Below are 19,253 nucleotides of genomic sequence, written 5' to 3'. Positions count from 1 at the left end.
CAATTAGCAATTAACTATGGTCTTCAACCTGCTGTTGTCGATTGCAGCTTATGTTTATAGTTTGTTGTATGAAGCTTGTGACTATAATATACTGCCTTCAATCAGTAGCTATAAATCGTGATTAAAAATACTGCGAAGTTTTTTCATCTAACAAAAAATCAGCTATACTTTCAAAATTAATGCATTTTTTAATACATATTATGTTTATTTGAGTTACATACATGAAGTTTTTGTATATTTTAATACCATTAATAACATGTAATATTTTACATGAACTATTAAGAAAGAATAACTGTTGATATTGATTAACGTGGATACATCAATATGTCTATATGATTGATCCTATTAATTTCTAAAGAAAACATCATCAAAGGTACAGCCTAAAAGACGAAAATATACAACGAACGATTCAAATCTTAGAAAAATAAAAAAAAAAGAAACGCAATGCGCAAACTAATTGGAAAATTATAATCCACTGAGATGCAATAAAAAATGTATCGTGATATTTTATTTTCTACTCCTTTACAAATAGATTACTAAGCGATCGAATTAAAAATTAGCCAAAATATTTTCAAGAAAAACTCTAATATTAATAACATTATTTATACCGATATCTTAAATTTGAATTCAGGTAATGTAGAGTAACACAATTTGATCAAACAGTCCACTAATCATTCATTGAATATTACTTCACATTGATATCATTTTTTTATTAATGTTATCACTTTTTCTACAAAATTCGATATCCTTGTAAATGTCACCCCTAATATTTAATATAACACTCCTGGGATTATATGCTCTAACACAAAATCCTCTCTCATATCTGTTTCTCTGCCCACCTAGCTCCCCGTTTTAGGAGGATATAACCGATACAAACTTTTTATGTAGAAGCCACCAACCCAACCAAATAACGTCATTGATCGGAATCCTCGACGCTTATCTTCCAAATTATGGTCTTATTTAGGAGAACACATCCAGAATGTTAGATTTTCCCCTTTTTCGATTTTGTGGACTTATGCCAGTTGAGACTATAGATTCCAATTACGATTCCAACTCAAATGGGATTATGTATGCCACAACTAAGCATAGATATTAACATTATTAAAACATCTTGTTGAACTTTGTAGTCAAATTCCAACCTCTTGAGAATGCGATAACGCGTTTTATTTACAGTAACGTATATGTATCTGCGAATTATCGGTGAATCGATATTTTCAGCACAATAAAACGTTTACGATTATACGTAATTGGAGTAGAATCGAGAAGTTTTTTTATTTTGATAATTACATTAAAAAAAAGACCTGGATATATCATTTTATACCTGATGATGATTTGTAGCACCAACAGTTTCAGCTGGACGGCAATCATCGATCATTTCACCGTTTACTTTCGCTTCAACACTTCTAGTTTCATTAATCATTTTTAGGCCATTTCTACGTGGGGAGATACTAAGCTGTACCTCTAGTTTGGCTCAATATTAACTGAAAATGGAAAGCTATGCTTAAAGTGATAACGTATAATCGTAGGTAGTGAACAGTTATAATTATAAAGAGTGGTACAAAGCCCGAATTGATATCCGGTTTTAATTATCCGATTTAAAAGTAGAGATTCCTACAAAATTAGTTTCACCAACCAACTCATATCTACATAAATGTAATAATCTGTCAACTGTAGTCACTGAGTGCACATCACAATACTTTTAAAACAAAACTAACAAACTGTGATATAACTTTTATATGAAAAAAGTGGTTGGCTAACAATTTTGAACGTAGAAAGTAGTTCGTACAGAAATTTTATCTAAGTATCAACCAATGAAAAGCACCTTTATGCGAACCAGGACACCACTAAGAGCTTGAAAAGGCTTCTCATTACACCGAACACTCCTTTGCTTTAATACGGACTGGCAAGTGAAAAGAACACGTGGATAATAGAATACACTGGGTGCCTCATCATTACCACGTCAGAAAAACTAACAGGGAAAGTTTTAATAGTCTATATATGTTTGAAAGAAATTAATGATTGAAATGTTTTAATTTCGTTTAGGACACTAAATAAAAACCGGTTACATTGAAGTTTATATTGCAAAACGTTTTTCACCTTTAAAAATATTTCTCAATCTTATTTTTTTGCCATTTCACTCTATTACAACAGCGACGTGAAGAAAACTCATTTCTCCCCCAAAATATAACCGTTTAAAACCGATCATAAAATCGAAATCGCCCCTGATGTCGACGGAAACGATTGCCATTTTCGCTTGATTAAATAATCTCGTCATTTCAATTTCTTATGCTCATTTATCTCGAAAATGTCAGGATCTAATTAAGGCAATTAGGCTATAAAATACAAGTCCGATTTTATTATTTACATTTTCAAAGTTTCCGTGTAATTCAAATTCTCCGAACTCCTTAAATGGTTTGCGTATTGTCGAGACAAGGTCACGGACTTCCCGGTTGTTAAACTTTGAGGGTAGTTTCGTAATATTAAACAACTTGATCTAATGGATTACAATGAATTAATTTAATTTTACAAATAATATAATTAGATTTATTAAATAGAAGTTGATAATTGAATGATTTTAAGTTGTGGAGATTTGCAAAAAAGCTGGTGTTACGTTTATTTTTTTGTTGGGGAATAATTCACTGAGTTTATGGAAGTCGTATATCGTGTATTTTTATGCTTAGAGGTTGTTGCGCAATCTCTAAGTAATTGGTTAAACATACGCGAAAAAAATATTTACTCAGATTCGTATATCAACAAAATTTTTTAGTAAGTAAGAAGATAGTTCTTCTCTTATTACAAATATATAAAGCGATTAAGAAGTAAATGGGTTAAATTAAATTACATTTTATTAAAGTTTAAAATGGGCATCAAACTATTTGTTAACACTCAATGTCTGTCATCAACTTGTTTATGGAATGGTATCCTACCTTTGTGCAGCAACAGGGGCAACAGGCCATGATCTTCGAGATCTTAAGATTAAAGCAGTACGGATACCACTACTTTGCGAACCCATTTGAGGTGCAGAAGTTCTTTTTCGATTACGTCTTGCACCCCACAGGTGATTTCCCGGATGTGGACCTTGTTCAGAACAAGATCTTATTCCTCTACCCGCTAAAAGTTGATCTCGTTTTGAACGTTCCTGCTCCAGACGAGCAGCGATCTCCTGCTGCACTTCAAACATTGCCGACATCACTATTTAATTTTGTTGTGACATTATATTGTGCAATACTGTAAAATATTAAATACTTCACTATTCACAAATCGCGAAAAACAACTAAACGGGAACGATCAGATCCCGAGATCTCATAAAGACTTTCACTTTTAATCCTGATTAATCAAGACTCGATTTGTGTCTGTTATCGCCGAAAGGAATTAAGTAACGAACAGGAAAAAAATTAAGGACCGGTTCAACGGCGAAGCAACTTTTTCTTTTTCTACACCAACGAATCGCTGACGAACCTTTTGCAGTGTAGAGATTTATTTAACTAAATCATGCTAAATAGATAAGGTGGGCAAATTGTTTGTCACATGGGCCGTGTGTAAAGAAAATTGTGAAACCGCGACACTGATTAAGGAGAACTGTGAGCGACTGCGGGCGTGCAGGTATAAACTGAACTGGAACACGTGCTTGCTTAGGCGACAAAGCGCTTGCGTCCACGTTTAGAAGAGAACCCAAACAAAAACAGACGGGAGACTTTGGCATGCCGATAATTCCAAACATACAATCCTTTAAAATGAACGGTGAGATGTGTGGAATTACACATATTCCGTCAAGAGAATTCATTGAGATGTCACTTCAACTGCATTATTTAACAGTTTTATTAGCGGTTAATTATTACCTAACACGGTTAGATTTATGGAGGCAATTTGCCGGTTCGTGTCTTATTACAACATATCAGCGCCGCAGGAAATCTGAAAATACGTAAAAAAACTGAAAAACAGGTACACGCATATAGCATAATAAATATGATTGTACCGATTTTTGGTACCTTGCAAAAAAGTATTTTTCAGTTTTAATCAAAAGCCATTGTACGAATAACAAAACGCAACGCTGCATTTAACATCCAACGATATTGTGTGTCAATGACATGTTTTCCATATTTGACTGATAAATTGGGTTCGTAATTCAGACCAGGAATTAATAAATCGATATTTTTTCTTAAAACTGCCAGTTTCCTAATTTTACCTGTTATGTTGCATTACTCAAAAGCATAATTCATAAAGAAAATTATTACGTATCTACAAGTTATTCATTAACAAATTCTGTATGGGTTACAACCGTGATACTTGATGAAATACTTTCGTTTCGTTACTTTCAATAGAGTTCTAAATGAATAAATTTTTGTTAGCAAATTCTACATGTTTTTCAATATCTCGCTTGATTAATTAACTTAACACCATTTAAGTATTTTGAACACTTTTCACGATTTTTTTCCAATTCGTTTATTTGCTACATTTCCGTATAACCTTCATATGTCTCTGGGGTTGATCCAGATATTCCTGGTTTGGATGTAGAGTCATTCACACAGCTATGTGTGAATGAGTGTACAATTTCAGTACCTGAAATACAGTGGCGGCTAACTAATTAACTACAGTGGATATTTCGCGAACACCAAGCACTTTACAAAATTCTCACTTAAGTGCCCTTGAACTTGCTGCTAATTTAGAAAATAATGGAGGTAAATGTAAAAGCCCCGAAACCATACGCCGCGTTATCAGAAATGTAAACAATAATGGTAGAGACATTACAAAAAATTGTGTGTTAACTTAATTTCTGTGTTAATTTACAAAAGATGAAAAGAATATTACTATTGGAACAGTAATTTTTGTAGATGAAAATAAATTTAATTTATTTGGAAACGATAATGATTTGATGGAAATACTACAAAGAAATGAACTAAAAAATCTAGCGTCAACTGTAATAATGTTGGTGGTGGAATAATGGTTTGTGAGTGTATATCGGCAGGGAGGTGGATGCTTTAGTTATAATAGGAAGGCGTAATGGATTAAAACGGGCATTCTAAATAGGTTTCAATCATTATTAGGATAATGATCTAAACTATAATGTAAGGCTATTTACAACTGCCCAACAGTCATTAAACTCCTACAATCACCTGACCTAATCCCAATAAATAATAACCAGCTATTTAAGAAAAAACGTCCTAAAAAAGCAAATAAACAGGAACTGTCCAGAAGCCATGTAACCATTTATAGGTTTTATTATTGTGTCGAAGATCATCAGTACAATGCAATCGTTACATCTGATGCGCTTGAATGATTACATGATTTAACAACAAGAGCTAAGCAATAAATCCATGCTGAGATCATGCATGGATTTATAGTATCAAAGAAGTGGTCAAGTCTTGTTACTGATCTTTCATCTTACTTGCAACCGTGTTTTTTATTTAGCTCACTCTTGATATGGAACCAACAGGATGCATTGACCAACAGGAGTCCAGTTGATCATAATCAGGTTGCTGCTACGCTGGTTGTAAAGAACGGGATTTCTATGTCAAGTAAAACAATCAAAAAATCTTTTTTTACCGTCATCAAATACGCGAATGAGGTCACTTTTAAAGTGAGGCTATTTATGCTATTAATTAATTATAGTATTTATGTGACAACAGCTATTTATGGAAACGCATTTTGTAGAAATACGGTGTTTGCCGCATAAATGGGAGTAGAAAATTTTTTTCGATGTATTATAATGTCCGTACGAACATTTGATTCTCCACAATATATACAATTGTTTGACGAAGAAAAGGCTAGGTCTTCAACAGCAAGTAATACTTGAAGAGAGTGGTGTTTGAGCATTTAGGTAGTCTGAATTTTCGGGATCCCAAACCTGAGAAGATATACATCTACATCTTCTGGGCCAAATAGATTGCGTTGGGTGTGTTCTTGGACAGTCTTCTTGGACTCATGGCTTAATACAGCCTCGTGTACGCACTTTAGAATTAGTGCTGAGCTCTAATTGTTCTAAGCCAACCAAGTTTTCTGTTTGTCTTCCTTACATCATTCTTTTTTTTTGTACATCTTCTTCCCTGATAGCAGTCGAAGAAAAACGCTTTATCGACATTAGCACAAATTCTTTAATTCGTGTAGCTATTTGAGCCGTTTCCTCGGATATGGTGAAATCTTCTTGCGTGGATGGGGGCGACAGGTTTCCTCCGATAGGACTTGGAATAATAACATCTTTGGTGAACTCCATTAAAGTTTTAAACTTCCAAAGTTAATAGCTCACACTCGATATTCGTCAACCTGAAAGTATTTATGCAAATTACGTATATTTTTTATGTTTCTTAATGTAATGACTTTCTCTTCTTTAAAATATTGCGTTAAATAATTAAACCTCCTTTTCATTTATGATCCTTTTGCAAAAAGCGTGGTGTTGGTTAAATTCCAACGTAGATGAAATATTTTGGCAAATACTGGTCCGGATAGTTTACCGAGTGAGCTAATCGTCCAATACCGCTTCTATCCATTATATCAAAAACTTTTGAAAAATTAAATTACACTTTAATGTTCAGGCTCAACCATTCATCATAAACATAAACAAAGAGAATGAATTCTATTTAATATCAACCCCCACAAGTTTCCCAAGGATATTCACCATTTGATAAGGGTTAACTAAATAAACGATAAATGTCGATCATAGTTGTATAATATAGTTGTTGTGACAGAACAAAAAGTATGAATTTAAACGTCTTCAACTTGTAACCTGATATGGATACAAACTAGCAAACTTTACACTGAAAGTTACAGGATAAGTTTGATGGTATCCACTTTGTGGAAACAGCGAAGCAAAACCTGTAATAGCGTGATTGGCTCAACTTTTAGTTTAAACTCTACAATACGCCAACAAACTTCAAACGGTCAGGCAGTTTAATAAAGCTGTTTTGCGCAAAGCTATCGATCAATCTGTTGCGTTTAGTTTTTATTGCAAAGCGATAAATTTAAGAAGATTCTTTCTGGTATATCTCGATGTCTAACACGACATCCTTTTTAAATTTAATTTAATTTAATTAAACACCATTAATCATTGATGTCTATGCGTTATTGGTTTATCAAATGGATATTAATATTTTAATTTAATTTGTAATAGCAACACATTATCTACTTAGCAGTCAATATATAACCACGAAAGTATCTCGTTATAGGTCGTAAAAGCTCTATTTCTGGTTTAATGAGTAATAAATATTAGGCTTTATATTTGGCCACGAACTAAGTTGACGTGATAATATGATAAACAAACCCGGGAATTTGTTTTTAGAAAGAACTTGTTATAAATTTCAGCAGTTATTTTTAATACAAATATTTTTAATAAATTGAAAGTAAAACAAATAAAATAATTGTAATAATGCTAGTTTAAAGAAAAAGACATTTAAATTATTAAAATATTCATTAAAATATGAAGATGAATTTATTTCGATGCTCTTTTAACAAGGTATTTATATTAAATTATTTTTCATTTCGTTTTTCTACCTTACTTTCACGTTTATAAATTCCCCACACAGTGACGAATTCAATCTTAAAGTTAAATATATATCTTTTGAACGTAACGAAACAAGGCAGAGATCGCGAACGATAAGCCACAAGGCAATGTGTAAAAAACGAAAGTTTCTTTGTTTGGCCACGAGAACAGATCGTTAAGTTTTTGCGCTCGTTATTCACTGGCTGAAGTTTGCATGATGTATATTTATGTTATCGAATGTAGAATGTTTCAATTTTAAATTTCATCAACTTAGTTATTACTTTTTTTTAGTTGACATTTCGGATACGTACCTAAAGATTTTGCACAATTTATATAAAGTGAATAATTCTGTTTAGACGGTTGAATGTGTTAAGTTGCGGACTGCGGTGTAGTCCATTTTGTTCCTGCATAATTACCATACTTAATAGCGTTAGCATCCTAGCCCCGAATACGGTTCAGTTTCCCTTAACATTTATCATTGTTTCGTATGCGACATCAAGAAACCTTCAAATTCAGGTGTAATATTGTTTTAAGTTTTTCCTTTTTTTATCTATTCGTTGTAAGGTTTGATTTTGTGTTAGACATACAATAATGCATTCTTATGAATTTTACATCGACCACATAAACAGTTACGAGCTTAGTCGAAGTTCTAATATAAGCTACCACTACCCTCTTCATGGTCCTGTTTATACTTTTGGTTACGAAAGGATTTTGGAATCTAAGCTTTTTATACATAAAGAAAGTTATACAGGGATACACTGGTTGTTTTAAATATTTATAAAAGATTACAATCGCATAATAAACTATATAAAGGCAACCTTAACGTTTTTATTATTTTATTTTTTGAATATTCTCGTCCTCGGAAATTGTTTTATGACAGGTTAATCGCGAACATTATAATGCTTATGCGATACGATAACACGTTTGTGTGCAGAGATACGACCTACGTTATTTTGGAACATTAGCCTCGGTTTAGCTTTTCAATTAAATATGCATTATAATTGAATGCTTGGGATATGTACAGAAAGTGGCAATATAGCGTCAAATATTAGTGTTCTAAAGCGTAGGTATTATGAAAGGATTTTCGTTTTTAGTTTGTTGTTCATTATGAATACATAGTAATTTAAAAAATAATTAAATGGAAAATAAACTCTGTTATTGACGCTATTTATAGCTGATATCATATATTTCATTATTGATATAACTTTAAAATCAATTCCCATTAACTGTTATGAATCATATAATATTTATCGATACTTAATATTAAACAAAATTGTTTCAGCATTCGAAAAACATAACAATAAAATGTAAATATTGCATATTTAACGATTTGAATATGAAATCAAACACATTTTTGATTATAAAGTGGGTGAATAAAGCTTAAACATATTTATTTCAATTAAAGCCTGTATTTTCATATTTGCTTGTAACAATTTCGAATTGTAACTAAACAACAAAAATTTATTCATAGTCCTACCTTGCCGATGTCCAATCGGTATCTGTAGTTGATGCTGGCGCCGACGTACTTCTGGCTGGCAAACTAAGCCTGGGCATGATGCGCAGTGTTATTGGCCGCCTCCTCCGAGAGGAGTACTCTGTAAGCACAGAAACCTACCGTATCAAATTGTTATTGATTTTCTCACGGACATCTATGAACGGGGACTCAGAACTTTATTATGTGGTTAATATGGTGGTATGAAATTTATGGTGGAGGCAGAGGCTAATATAGTTTTATTTATAACATAAATGGACACATTAATGTTATCATTATGAATTAAATAATTTCTAATTATTTTTTAATAAATTCTGATGGAGAAAATAAAATTAGTGTGCGAAAAAAAAAATTTTTCATCATAACTAACATTATAAACTCATAATATGGTGTCAATAACGCATATCATTGATCTTACTTATGAGACACTTTAGATAATAATCGAGACATCAATATATAATGGTAAACTCCTTCCGTTGTTAACCCAGGCGATATTTAACGATACATTGACGTTAATACAAGGGTTTCGAACTTTATTATTATTATGCTATTCCTTTAAAAGGGTTTTCCCGCAAAAACGCTTTATTTAATGAAATAAAGCATAAAGCTTTTATATCTGCTTCATAGTTTTGTATTGTAAAGTTAACTCTTAGTTTTTATAAAAGTTTGCTTCTTGGAATCATCTATTTACTTCATTTCGAAGTTACTACATTTTAACCCAGAAAGATTAATTGATGGAAACGTTCTGCAATTTCAATTTCCGTTGCTGTTCATTAAAATATACTTGAAATTTTCGCAGCTCTTTCGATAAAATCATTGCTGAATCTAAATTTTTATGGGTAACGAGAAAAAATTAAAATTTTTTTACCATTTTCAAACTAATTTGCATTATATCAAATATTGGTAAGGGTGTATCTTTGGAGAAATTGAAGGTTATTTTATTAAATAAAATTTATTCAAATTTGTTTATCAAATCTCAAGAATCAGGTAAAAATCACGACACGGAAAATCGGTAAAAATAACTTAAAAAGTTGGTGACAGAATTATTTAGTACGCCAGCGATTTAGAAACAGGAAGTTATAAACTTAACGAAATCTACGGCGGATCTTGAACGATAAAATAAGGAACTCGAATATTTTTTATTATATTATATTTAATTTCATATGAAAGATAAATTTTTTTAACATCACTGTATACTTGATTTTCTCCACTTTTTCTTGTCGGTGACTAATTAGGTTAGGGTTGATAAGATAATTTCCTTTATTAACCTTCGCCATCCCAAAATTGATTTATTCCCTAGAAGAAAACATCTTTTTCCGCTATTATTTTGTTATCATTATTTTCTGCACAATTTAATTTTTTTTAAATTTCTAGGTATTCTAGTTCTTACTAATCTTTTCAGAGAAAACTTATAGTAAGTTACCAAAGCATTAAATAAACCTATTTATCAAGCAATAATAAGTACATATCCTTGTATATAATAAGATCGTCAATATATACGACCTTTTTACATGTTATAATGAATCAACATTTTGGCAGTTCGAAGTATATTTGGAAATGATTGGACGAAGCGTGAGCCTCAACTTAAAAGAGGTACTTTGCTTGGTACACCGATGCTTCAAAGACAGCTGGACCAAATAGCCGCATTAAATTGATCCTCAGCTCGAACATAACCATTTTTCAAGCTTAAAACAGGTAATCGATAGTTGGGAGGTCTCAAAGGTCACAGACAAGCGAAGAGTATGATAACTCCATCGCAAAATAAAACCAAAGAGGTTTTATGTCACAGCAAAGGAGATCTAAGGTCACTCTCAGGCTTCCTGACCGGCCATGCGCCCCTAAAATACCATCTCTTCCACATTGGACAAACTGAGGATCAAACTTGTCGACTTTATAATGACGAGTCAGAGACATCTGAACATATACTGTGTGAATTCGTCTCCACAGACCGCCTAAGACACAGAATTTTCGATAAAGTACGTCTAACGCCTACCGACATAAACGAACAAGACTTTCGAGCAGCAATGTAAGTTAGAAATATCAATGATCAAGAATTGTCAAGACTTTGCCGCAGCGTTGGCATTGAAGTGAACGTAATAATATGACGTACTACTCATTTACATGCAATGTTTACGTGCAAACATGTTTTTAGCAAAAGAAGTGCTCAGAAAAAGCTGACTTCGGTTGGTACCACTTTGGTTTTCCATCACTTTAGTATCTTACTTTACAAAATCATCTGCATGAAATATCCACTGAACAAAATAAGTTCAAACCAGAAATAATTTTGTGATGTTGATGTTTGAAAAGAAGCAAGAGGAATATTATTGTGATTGTTTTATAATTTTATTGACCTTACTTGTTATAACATTCTAGACATCTGGATTCTGAAAAATCCTGAGTGAAAATCAAACTTATCAAAGATATTTCAAAGAAAAATTTTCCTAGAAGAACTTGAAAAAGCGTTTAGCAACGTCCAAATCTCTAAAGGGTGTAATCAAATTAGAAATAAGGATTACCAAATGCGTTGAGCTCGGCCATCGAAGCTTCTAGAATGGCAAGAAAATCTTGTAATCGCCACAAAATGTGGAAGATAAGTTTGTAATCATTTTTATATAAGAATATGCGTGGATTTCATATTCACTTTATCAGTTTTTAGATAAAAATAATACCTATTTACTGAAAATTTGCAGGTTGAAGAACATTAATTACTAAGTGAGTCACCGTTGACCCGCTTTCGGGATTTCATGGAAGTTTATTGTTTTGGGACGGCGAAAATTTGTATTGGGATCTCGGTACCATTCCATAAAAAAATTAAACCTAAGATGTAGAAATAGAACCATTCACTTAGATTAATATAGTATTCCTCCCCCGATGTAATCAAATTTAGTCCTCAGGATCGATTACTCATTCGAGCTGCTATTTTAAGTTATTTTACATTTCATTAGGATATGATAAACAAGTTTGCATATGGGTTAATTAAAAATGTAATCTTAATATTCGCAAAAGAATCTTCCCCGGAAATTTGTTGGTGTTTATTACTCCATGTAACATAATTTAAAATCCTAAAAATTGGAAGTAATTTAGACTTGATTAGTTTAAACGTTCTTATCTATGAATCCAATCTTGAAACAACCAAAGTCCAAGATGGATTGATTACTTTCCATTAAAAGCTACCTCCGGGGTATTTTGTTTAGTAAGCTCAAACTGGGTAATTGATCAATGTTATACTTCCGTTTTCCTTTCTTTTTTGTGTTATTTCAAAAGCTTAGTCATTGACGTAACAACTTATCCTTGCAATAAATGTGAAGTAGCTTTATTAGTTTCCATAAATTAAAACTTTCAGTTTAATTGACTTTTAATTAAATGAGTTATCACCACGAATAGAGACAAATAATTCATATAACAACCCACGCAATTTTAGTTATTAGAAATCTCATAATTTATTAGAGTACTTGATTAAAATATTTCTGAGTGCTGGCGCATGGAGCTTGTTACATCCGCAATTTGTGCATAATCTCCGATGGTATTAAAGCATTGAATAAACCACTAACTAGGCGGCGGTTGAAATTAGTAAGTTAACAGCGCGAGGATGTCCTTTACATTTTCAAGATCAAACAACACCAGGACTATTACTAACAGACTCGTTTTGCTGACTCTACGTCAAACAGGTGATCCAAAAGTAACGAGCACGTTTCAATGCAAAACTTTGATGTTTGCAAAGTGTGAACTTGTTGCGAACAAGAATCCTTGCTCGCATAAACTATTAAAGTTTAAAGCAAAGATTGAAAGGACTCAATAATTGATTTTCATTCACCACAAAATTTAAATTAAAAAATATTAATATTTTTAAACAATTAACTTAATCTTAGTTAATATTCTAACAGAATGTTTAAAGAGAGGTTTATGTAAATTTATTTGTTTTATTCAAATAGGCGTGAATCATAAAATAACGTTTATTGGGTAAATATTTACACTGTATAATGTAACGTCACCTAAAGGTTGATGAAAAATTGAGGTCGGGTCGAAACGTGTTTTTAAAAGGGTTGCTCCACCGGAGGTTACATAATTTAATTGTAAAGGGATTGTCAAAAACCTTCCCTTTTCAACAAAGTTACCGTATGTTTATATTTTATATTTAAATTTTGGTAATATCCAATCAAATCGAGAAAAAATGTGTTATTTTTATTTGTACATTGTAAAGAAAACATATATAAATCACTACAATATCAGTTTTTGTATGACGTGTTATTATTCGTGTTTGCGTTTGAGGATCTTCAGGGAATAGGCAGGAAAACGAGTTGAAATTTGTCAAACAATGAGATTCGTTGAAATGGCGCTGACATTTAATTAAATGTCTCCGCTTTTTACCGAGACGAGAGTGATGGAGTGATATCCAGGGTCGGTGTGTCAATAACTTACCGCTGATGGTGGAAAGTGAGTTTCTTGGAGCGAAGACATAAGGAGACAAAAAGTCGCCGCTGGGCGCGCAAGGAATAACTTGTTGCTGCGACTGGTGCTGCGAATCTTCTCTGGTTACTTTGAATTTTATGGAAGTCATTTTTACGATGCACTGGAAAATAAAATATAATATACATAAGATGTGATTTATCAAATAATGTTCTGGTTATACCGAAAACATTGATTTTGCTAAAAGTTATTAGATTATTTTTTGTTCGTTTTGAAGGTTACGTTGGCAAAGCTTATTTTTGTTATCAGGCACCTTGAATCACTTATTTTTGTTTTACACGCAATTTTCGCGTTTATGGATCTTAAATCTATTACTTTTACATATATTTTGAAAATATTTTGTTTACAGCTTATATAAACAATACGATTTAACAAGATTATTTATTTTCAATTTCGAGATACCTATAAATCTTGATAACTTAAATAAGTTAAATTAATGTTTGTTTTTGGAAACCCTTGAAAATAACTAAGTAATTTAATTGACGTAACCACGATGTAGCCTACCAGAACTTGATATGGATTAAATAATACTTGTCACAATTTACCTAATAAGCGTAAACAACAGTTAATCTATTGTACAAATTGGTGGCGACAAAGATTTGTATATGATAAAGGAAAAATTGCAAGAAAGGAAATAGAATTTTAAATGTACACCGGTTAAATGTGAAGTTTTTCTTATAGAATTCGCGCTTTAAAAGAATTCCTTGATTTCGTACTTTGCTGATACTATTACCAGAGTTACACAACGTGCCTTTGTTCAATCAACACAATATATCTTGATGTAGTAGAAATCGTTAAGGTGCTTTCCTAAACTTTATCGAAGAAAACCCTCTCGTAAGGGATGCCTTTCGTAATACACAACTGATGATTTCACGAAATCCTTATATTGATTTTTCGCATGAACATCGTTGATTAGATGAATGGTGAAACTAATGAGCTTCAGAAATTTGATATGGAGATTAAGATGTGAAGGAAATAATAATGATACCGGTAATTAAATAATTATTAGGTAGATTAATTTATCAAGACTTAGTCATTACTCATACAAAAGTAATTTAAAAGTTTTTCATTAGCACCAACAACAATTTAAGTAATAACTCAAACATGAAAAAATACTAATTGTTCTGAAAATATAATTCATAGCTTTGTTTGTTGTTGTTGTTTGATTTTAGCTACATTATACTTTGCTTTTGCTTATACTTATACTTTTGCTGACGTCACTGTTCCCAGTCAAAGCTTCAATTCCCGTTGCTAAATAATTAATATAACGCTATCTAATAATAATTAGAACGCAAACAGGTCTACTGGCATTTATATGAAATAAATCATTATCATCATAACGTATTCTTACATAACCACTAAAAACCACCAAAGATAATTAAACTAGATAAGAAAACCAATCAACTTGAATGTCAAAACACAAAAAATATTTGTAGATTTTTTAGCTATTGTAATGTGCAACATTTAGTAAATAATTGGATGTTTAGGATTTCGTTTCCAATAGAAATTAAAATTTCTCAAGACAATATTTATGAACTTCAAATTTTGGAATTATTTTCTCTTTTGTTCTACGTTTATATTGATTTATTATCTCCTTTTTTCATTTAACCCTTCGTATACACACCTCTAGGTAATCCCGTGCCATACACACGGGCCCATCGATTTTTGAATGCTTATTATAAGAAAACTATTCATTCGATTTAAATGAAACACACGCGAAAACGTAGCTTAAACTATGCAGAATGCGATAGGATTACAATAAAAAATTTGACGAGAAATTAAGGTTCTCAAAAATGTACGGAAATGAGCGAAGTCGTGAAAAACCGCGCTTTTTATTAAAAAAATCATAACAAAAAAAACTTTTATAAATTGACCGCATTGGCTATTACAGGTTTCATATTTAGCTCGAAAGTTGGCGCTGGAGTCCACTGGACCCCTAGTGTATACGAAGTATTAATTTGCCCTCTCCTGAATTACTCAATATTTGCGGAGAATGTCTTCGTTCACTTTTCAAATCGTCCACTATTCATTACCCTCACTTAATTCATGTATATATTATTACTGTATATTCCAACACCACATATGATATAACATTTGGATGCTGCATCCGTTTAACCACCGTTAATAATTGAGATGTCGATGACCCTCGCCGCCGCATCGTTATTGACCACGAAGTCGGGATTACGGAAACTATCTGAATTTAAGTCCTTTTATCCGGATGTTAGTTGGAACAGCGATCTACGATGTTAGTTAAAGGATATCGAGTTCCGGTAATGATTTGATACTGACTTTGTACACGTTGACCTTGCTAGTTAATCTCGATGATCGAATCCCATTGCCGGTCTATCCGAACGAATTTATAGTGGTGTTGTCCTTCGTTTGACATATTGCTAGCGCATGACATCAGAGATCGGTTTGATAGAATGGATTCTCGCAAAACTTCTGCCAAGGCTCTAATGGCATCATGGTGATCTAATGCTATTTAATCTCTAGTAACTCTGCTGGAATATTGTCGCCGGTCGATGGTTTTTAATGTGCAAGACGACGAATTAGGTAAATTTGCCATAAGATTCGATAGTAATTTTGCAGTGTTTCGCAAATTGTACACAGCCACGACTATCAAGGCTTAGTGGTCAGCTCTTTTATAGAACTCTTTAATTGATTCTAGATTCCATCCTAAAAAGAAATACTGTATTATTCGTGGAACGTGAGTAATAGCCTAGATATCGAGATCTGAGAAGACATTGCGTTTTAGTTACGTTGCCGAAACGTCTCCAGATGTGGTTAGGCTCTGTAGAGTAAGTCTCACCAAAAGAGGTTACACTACGCATATATGCTTGTCTCAACAAACCAACATTTTCCGTTCCATCGTTAATTATTACGTCATCTTAACATTATCTGCTTTGTCAATTCTCAAATTATCCACCTCGCGATCTTAAGCTGTACTAATTATCGATTTTTTGTTCCTTTATTTCCCAGCCAATTTACTAGAAATCCTCTTTATGAAATTGATAAGTAGAATAGCTGCATGTTATTTCGCATTCGAAGTCTGCTATTTAGTCAAATACGACAATTCTTATATCATTCTTTCGATTTCATTAGATGCTTGACTTTTAGAGTGCTGTTTAAAGGATTGCAATTTATTGTGCAGGTTGTGTTTTTTTATTTATAAGGAATAACCGGATCTATACATAGAAATACATCGTTAAATTTCCTTCGCTATATTCGACGTCATTATGATTTATTATTGCCTTATTTTCTTAACTCATTTGCTGCATTCCTTCCATTAAATTTCAAACCTTTCTCAAAGGCGTAATTAGCGGAATTCCACCTCCCAGTACAAATCGCCTCCTTTCTGGAGAAGGTTACAATTACTTCGTAAACAATGCTTGGCTGGAGCTTCATCGGTAATGTTTCCTTGTGGAGGTCGGATTTGTAACGATCACCTACCACGGTCGCACTTGTTCAAACAGCAAAACCACGTCCATAAAATAATCTATAATCTATCAAGCTCGAAGTTGAGTTCGTTATCTTTACGGAAAGGAAGGCCACTCAATAATCAATTGAGTACTTAGTCGTTTAAAAATAGGTCACCATCATTTCTATATAATTAAATTTACTATATCTCGATAATTTTAAATCTTGATGATAGTAATAAGCAAATATTTATTCAATTTTTGTGATTCGTTTGGGTACAATGTAAATGTGAGGCCTTTTCATATTTTTTTTTGCCCTTTTTTGTACGTGCTTATCTTCCATTTTCTTATTTAAACAAAGCACTGTTTCCATATTTTCATCGATTTTACAAAATCCTAAAATAATAACAGAACATTTCAACACATGTTTTTGTTGATTTAAAAGTCATTACTATCATATACAACGTTTCTCCAATACAATTTCAAATTAATTATTTTTGCTTGAGTATTTAGAAGAGATTCTGTTCTTTCATAACTTTTAAACGATTGTTAAACTTTGGTGTTTATATTAAGTTACACGCTTTTCCTTAAACTTTCGTTTCATATCTGTTATAAATCTTGTTCTGTTAATGAAATAACACGACCGTTCAAAATTTTATCTTGGGTCACCAGGCTCGTAGCTTATTGAGGGGATAATGTTGGTATAGCCCATTTATTTTTTACTGAATAAACAGGTTCACTTGATAAGAATGAACGTAAATCGGTAGTTGGTGCTCTTCGATTTCAAACTCGATGGAAAGAACGTTCCAATAGCGTGTTCTAGTAGTTTCGTGACGCGTAAGGAATATCAAACAAGTACTTGTGCGTTTTTATAGTTTTCTGCACTGGTTTCCCATAAGAAATTCTTTTACACATTGAATTCCGCTCAAAAGCGGCTTCGTTTTATCGTGGGGTTTATTGGTAAAAAATGAATACGTAATGTAATAAAAGTTTCTTTGATTTAATAAACCTATTAGGGTTGTATTTGCCATAAAAAAATCTCGTGGGGTAAATATTGAATTTGGCTCATACTTTGATCTTGGTCTTTACAGATAATCGATATTTATTATTGCTAGCTTAATCTACAAACACGAATGGCTCTTGAGCTCCCAATTAGTTACTCGGATAGGAATAGTTACCTTAATTACATTCCGAACGTTTCCTCACAATTTCCTCATGTATTTGTTAAAACAATGTATTTATTTATGACTTAAACGATTTTAAAAACATGTAGTTTTAAAAACTTTATTTCTAATTAATTTCAATTAAATCGCTCACTGTTTAGATGAGGTTTAGATGTTTAGAAAAGGTTTTGTAATTTCAATAGTATCAGTGTTACAATTTCATAATAGTGCCGCATATTGTAGACTGTAAAAAATAGTTTATAACAGTAAATAATTATATTTGATTTTTGAATTATTCCTTTGATGTGGAAATATATAAAGTGGTAGTACTCAATTCAATGAAAAATGTTTCAATAATTGTTCAATTTTCGCACTTAATTCGAATACCTTTTCATTAAATCATACAAAAAGCACACAATTTTCAGTATGAACTTTAATATGGTTTGTTCAAACTATTCTTGAGAAATAAATGATATAAATTATCAGCCTTTAGAATGGTCTAAACGATTTCATCTGGAACGAATAATATCGATTTGTATGAAATATTAAAGTGCTGCTTCACTTGCAAATTCTTGTAAACTCGATTCATGTACGTGGAATTACATAAACGGATTTCTGAATACCAGTAGAATAGCGTTCGTTCATCATATATGCTGAATTTCACCGATAATAGTTGAGTTGCTTACAAAACGACAGAAAGAGAACAATGAAATGGATTTGAACAGTGTTCACCTGGTGACGCAACAATCAATAGTTTTGATTGTAAAATATTTGATTAATGCAAAGCGAAGGTTTCAATCAAATTTCTTTTCTTAAATAGCTGTAATTTCTTATGAAATAAATTTAAAATATGTATTGTAATTTACTGATGTTCGCTAGAACTTAAAGCATGACTGCAATTTTGTAAGAACATATCCCCATTCATTACTCTAGGACGAAGTGAAATATCAACGTAAGAAAATCGATTGTAATTTACGTAAAAGCTAAACCGTGTTAAAATAAAGTAACAATAGTATTAATAATAAATAATAATTTGTAATATTAGTAAATTGGTTTACATCTTTTTTTAAGTCTTATCTTTGAACGATTAAAAAAGTTGGTACATAAAATCTAAGAATAATGCATAAGAATCATATCTTTATTTGATCTTATAGAATTATTATATTGGCATTATTAGTAATTAAATATCGATTCGGCTAACTAAGTTTTCAGTAATTACTGTCCCATTAGATAGAGTCCTC

At 32.0% G+C, this 19,253-nt stretch overlaps 1 protein-coding gene across 2 annotated transcripts in view; it reads right to left on the bottom strand.

Annotated features, from left to right (window-relative positions):
- The window catches only part of LOC111426935 (phosphodiesterase dunce), a 256,405-nt gene that overhangs the window by 231,616 nt on the left and 5,536 nt on the right, over positions 1–19,253 (bottom strand). Inside the window, exons 2-3 of one of the 2 annotated variants that reach the window (XM_071194357.1) lie at positions 13,386–13,536; positions 8,952–9,069 (exon numbers count right to left, since the gene is read on the bottom strand). In XM_071194357.1, coding sequence (XP_071050458.1) covers positions 8,952–9,069; positions 13,386–13,524 — 257 coding nt within the window. In that variant the 5' untranslated portion in view covers positions 13,525–13,536. Of the gene's footprint in view, positions 1–2,927; positions 3,509–8,951; positions 9,070–13,385; positions 13,537–19,253 lie in introns of those variants that run through there. The other variant, XM_023061837.2, reaches the window with a different exon arrangement.

The sequence above is a fragment of the Onthophagus taurus genome, chromosome 2, assembly GCF_036711975.1.
Source record: "Onthophagus taurus isolate NC chromosome 2, IU_Otau_3.0, whole genome shotgun sequence".
Taxonomy (NCBI): Eukaryota; Metazoa; Arthropoda; class Insecta; order Coleoptera; family Scarabaeidae; genus Onthophagus; species Onthophagus taurus.
This window is presented reverse-complemented; position numbering and strand designations above follow the sequence as displayed.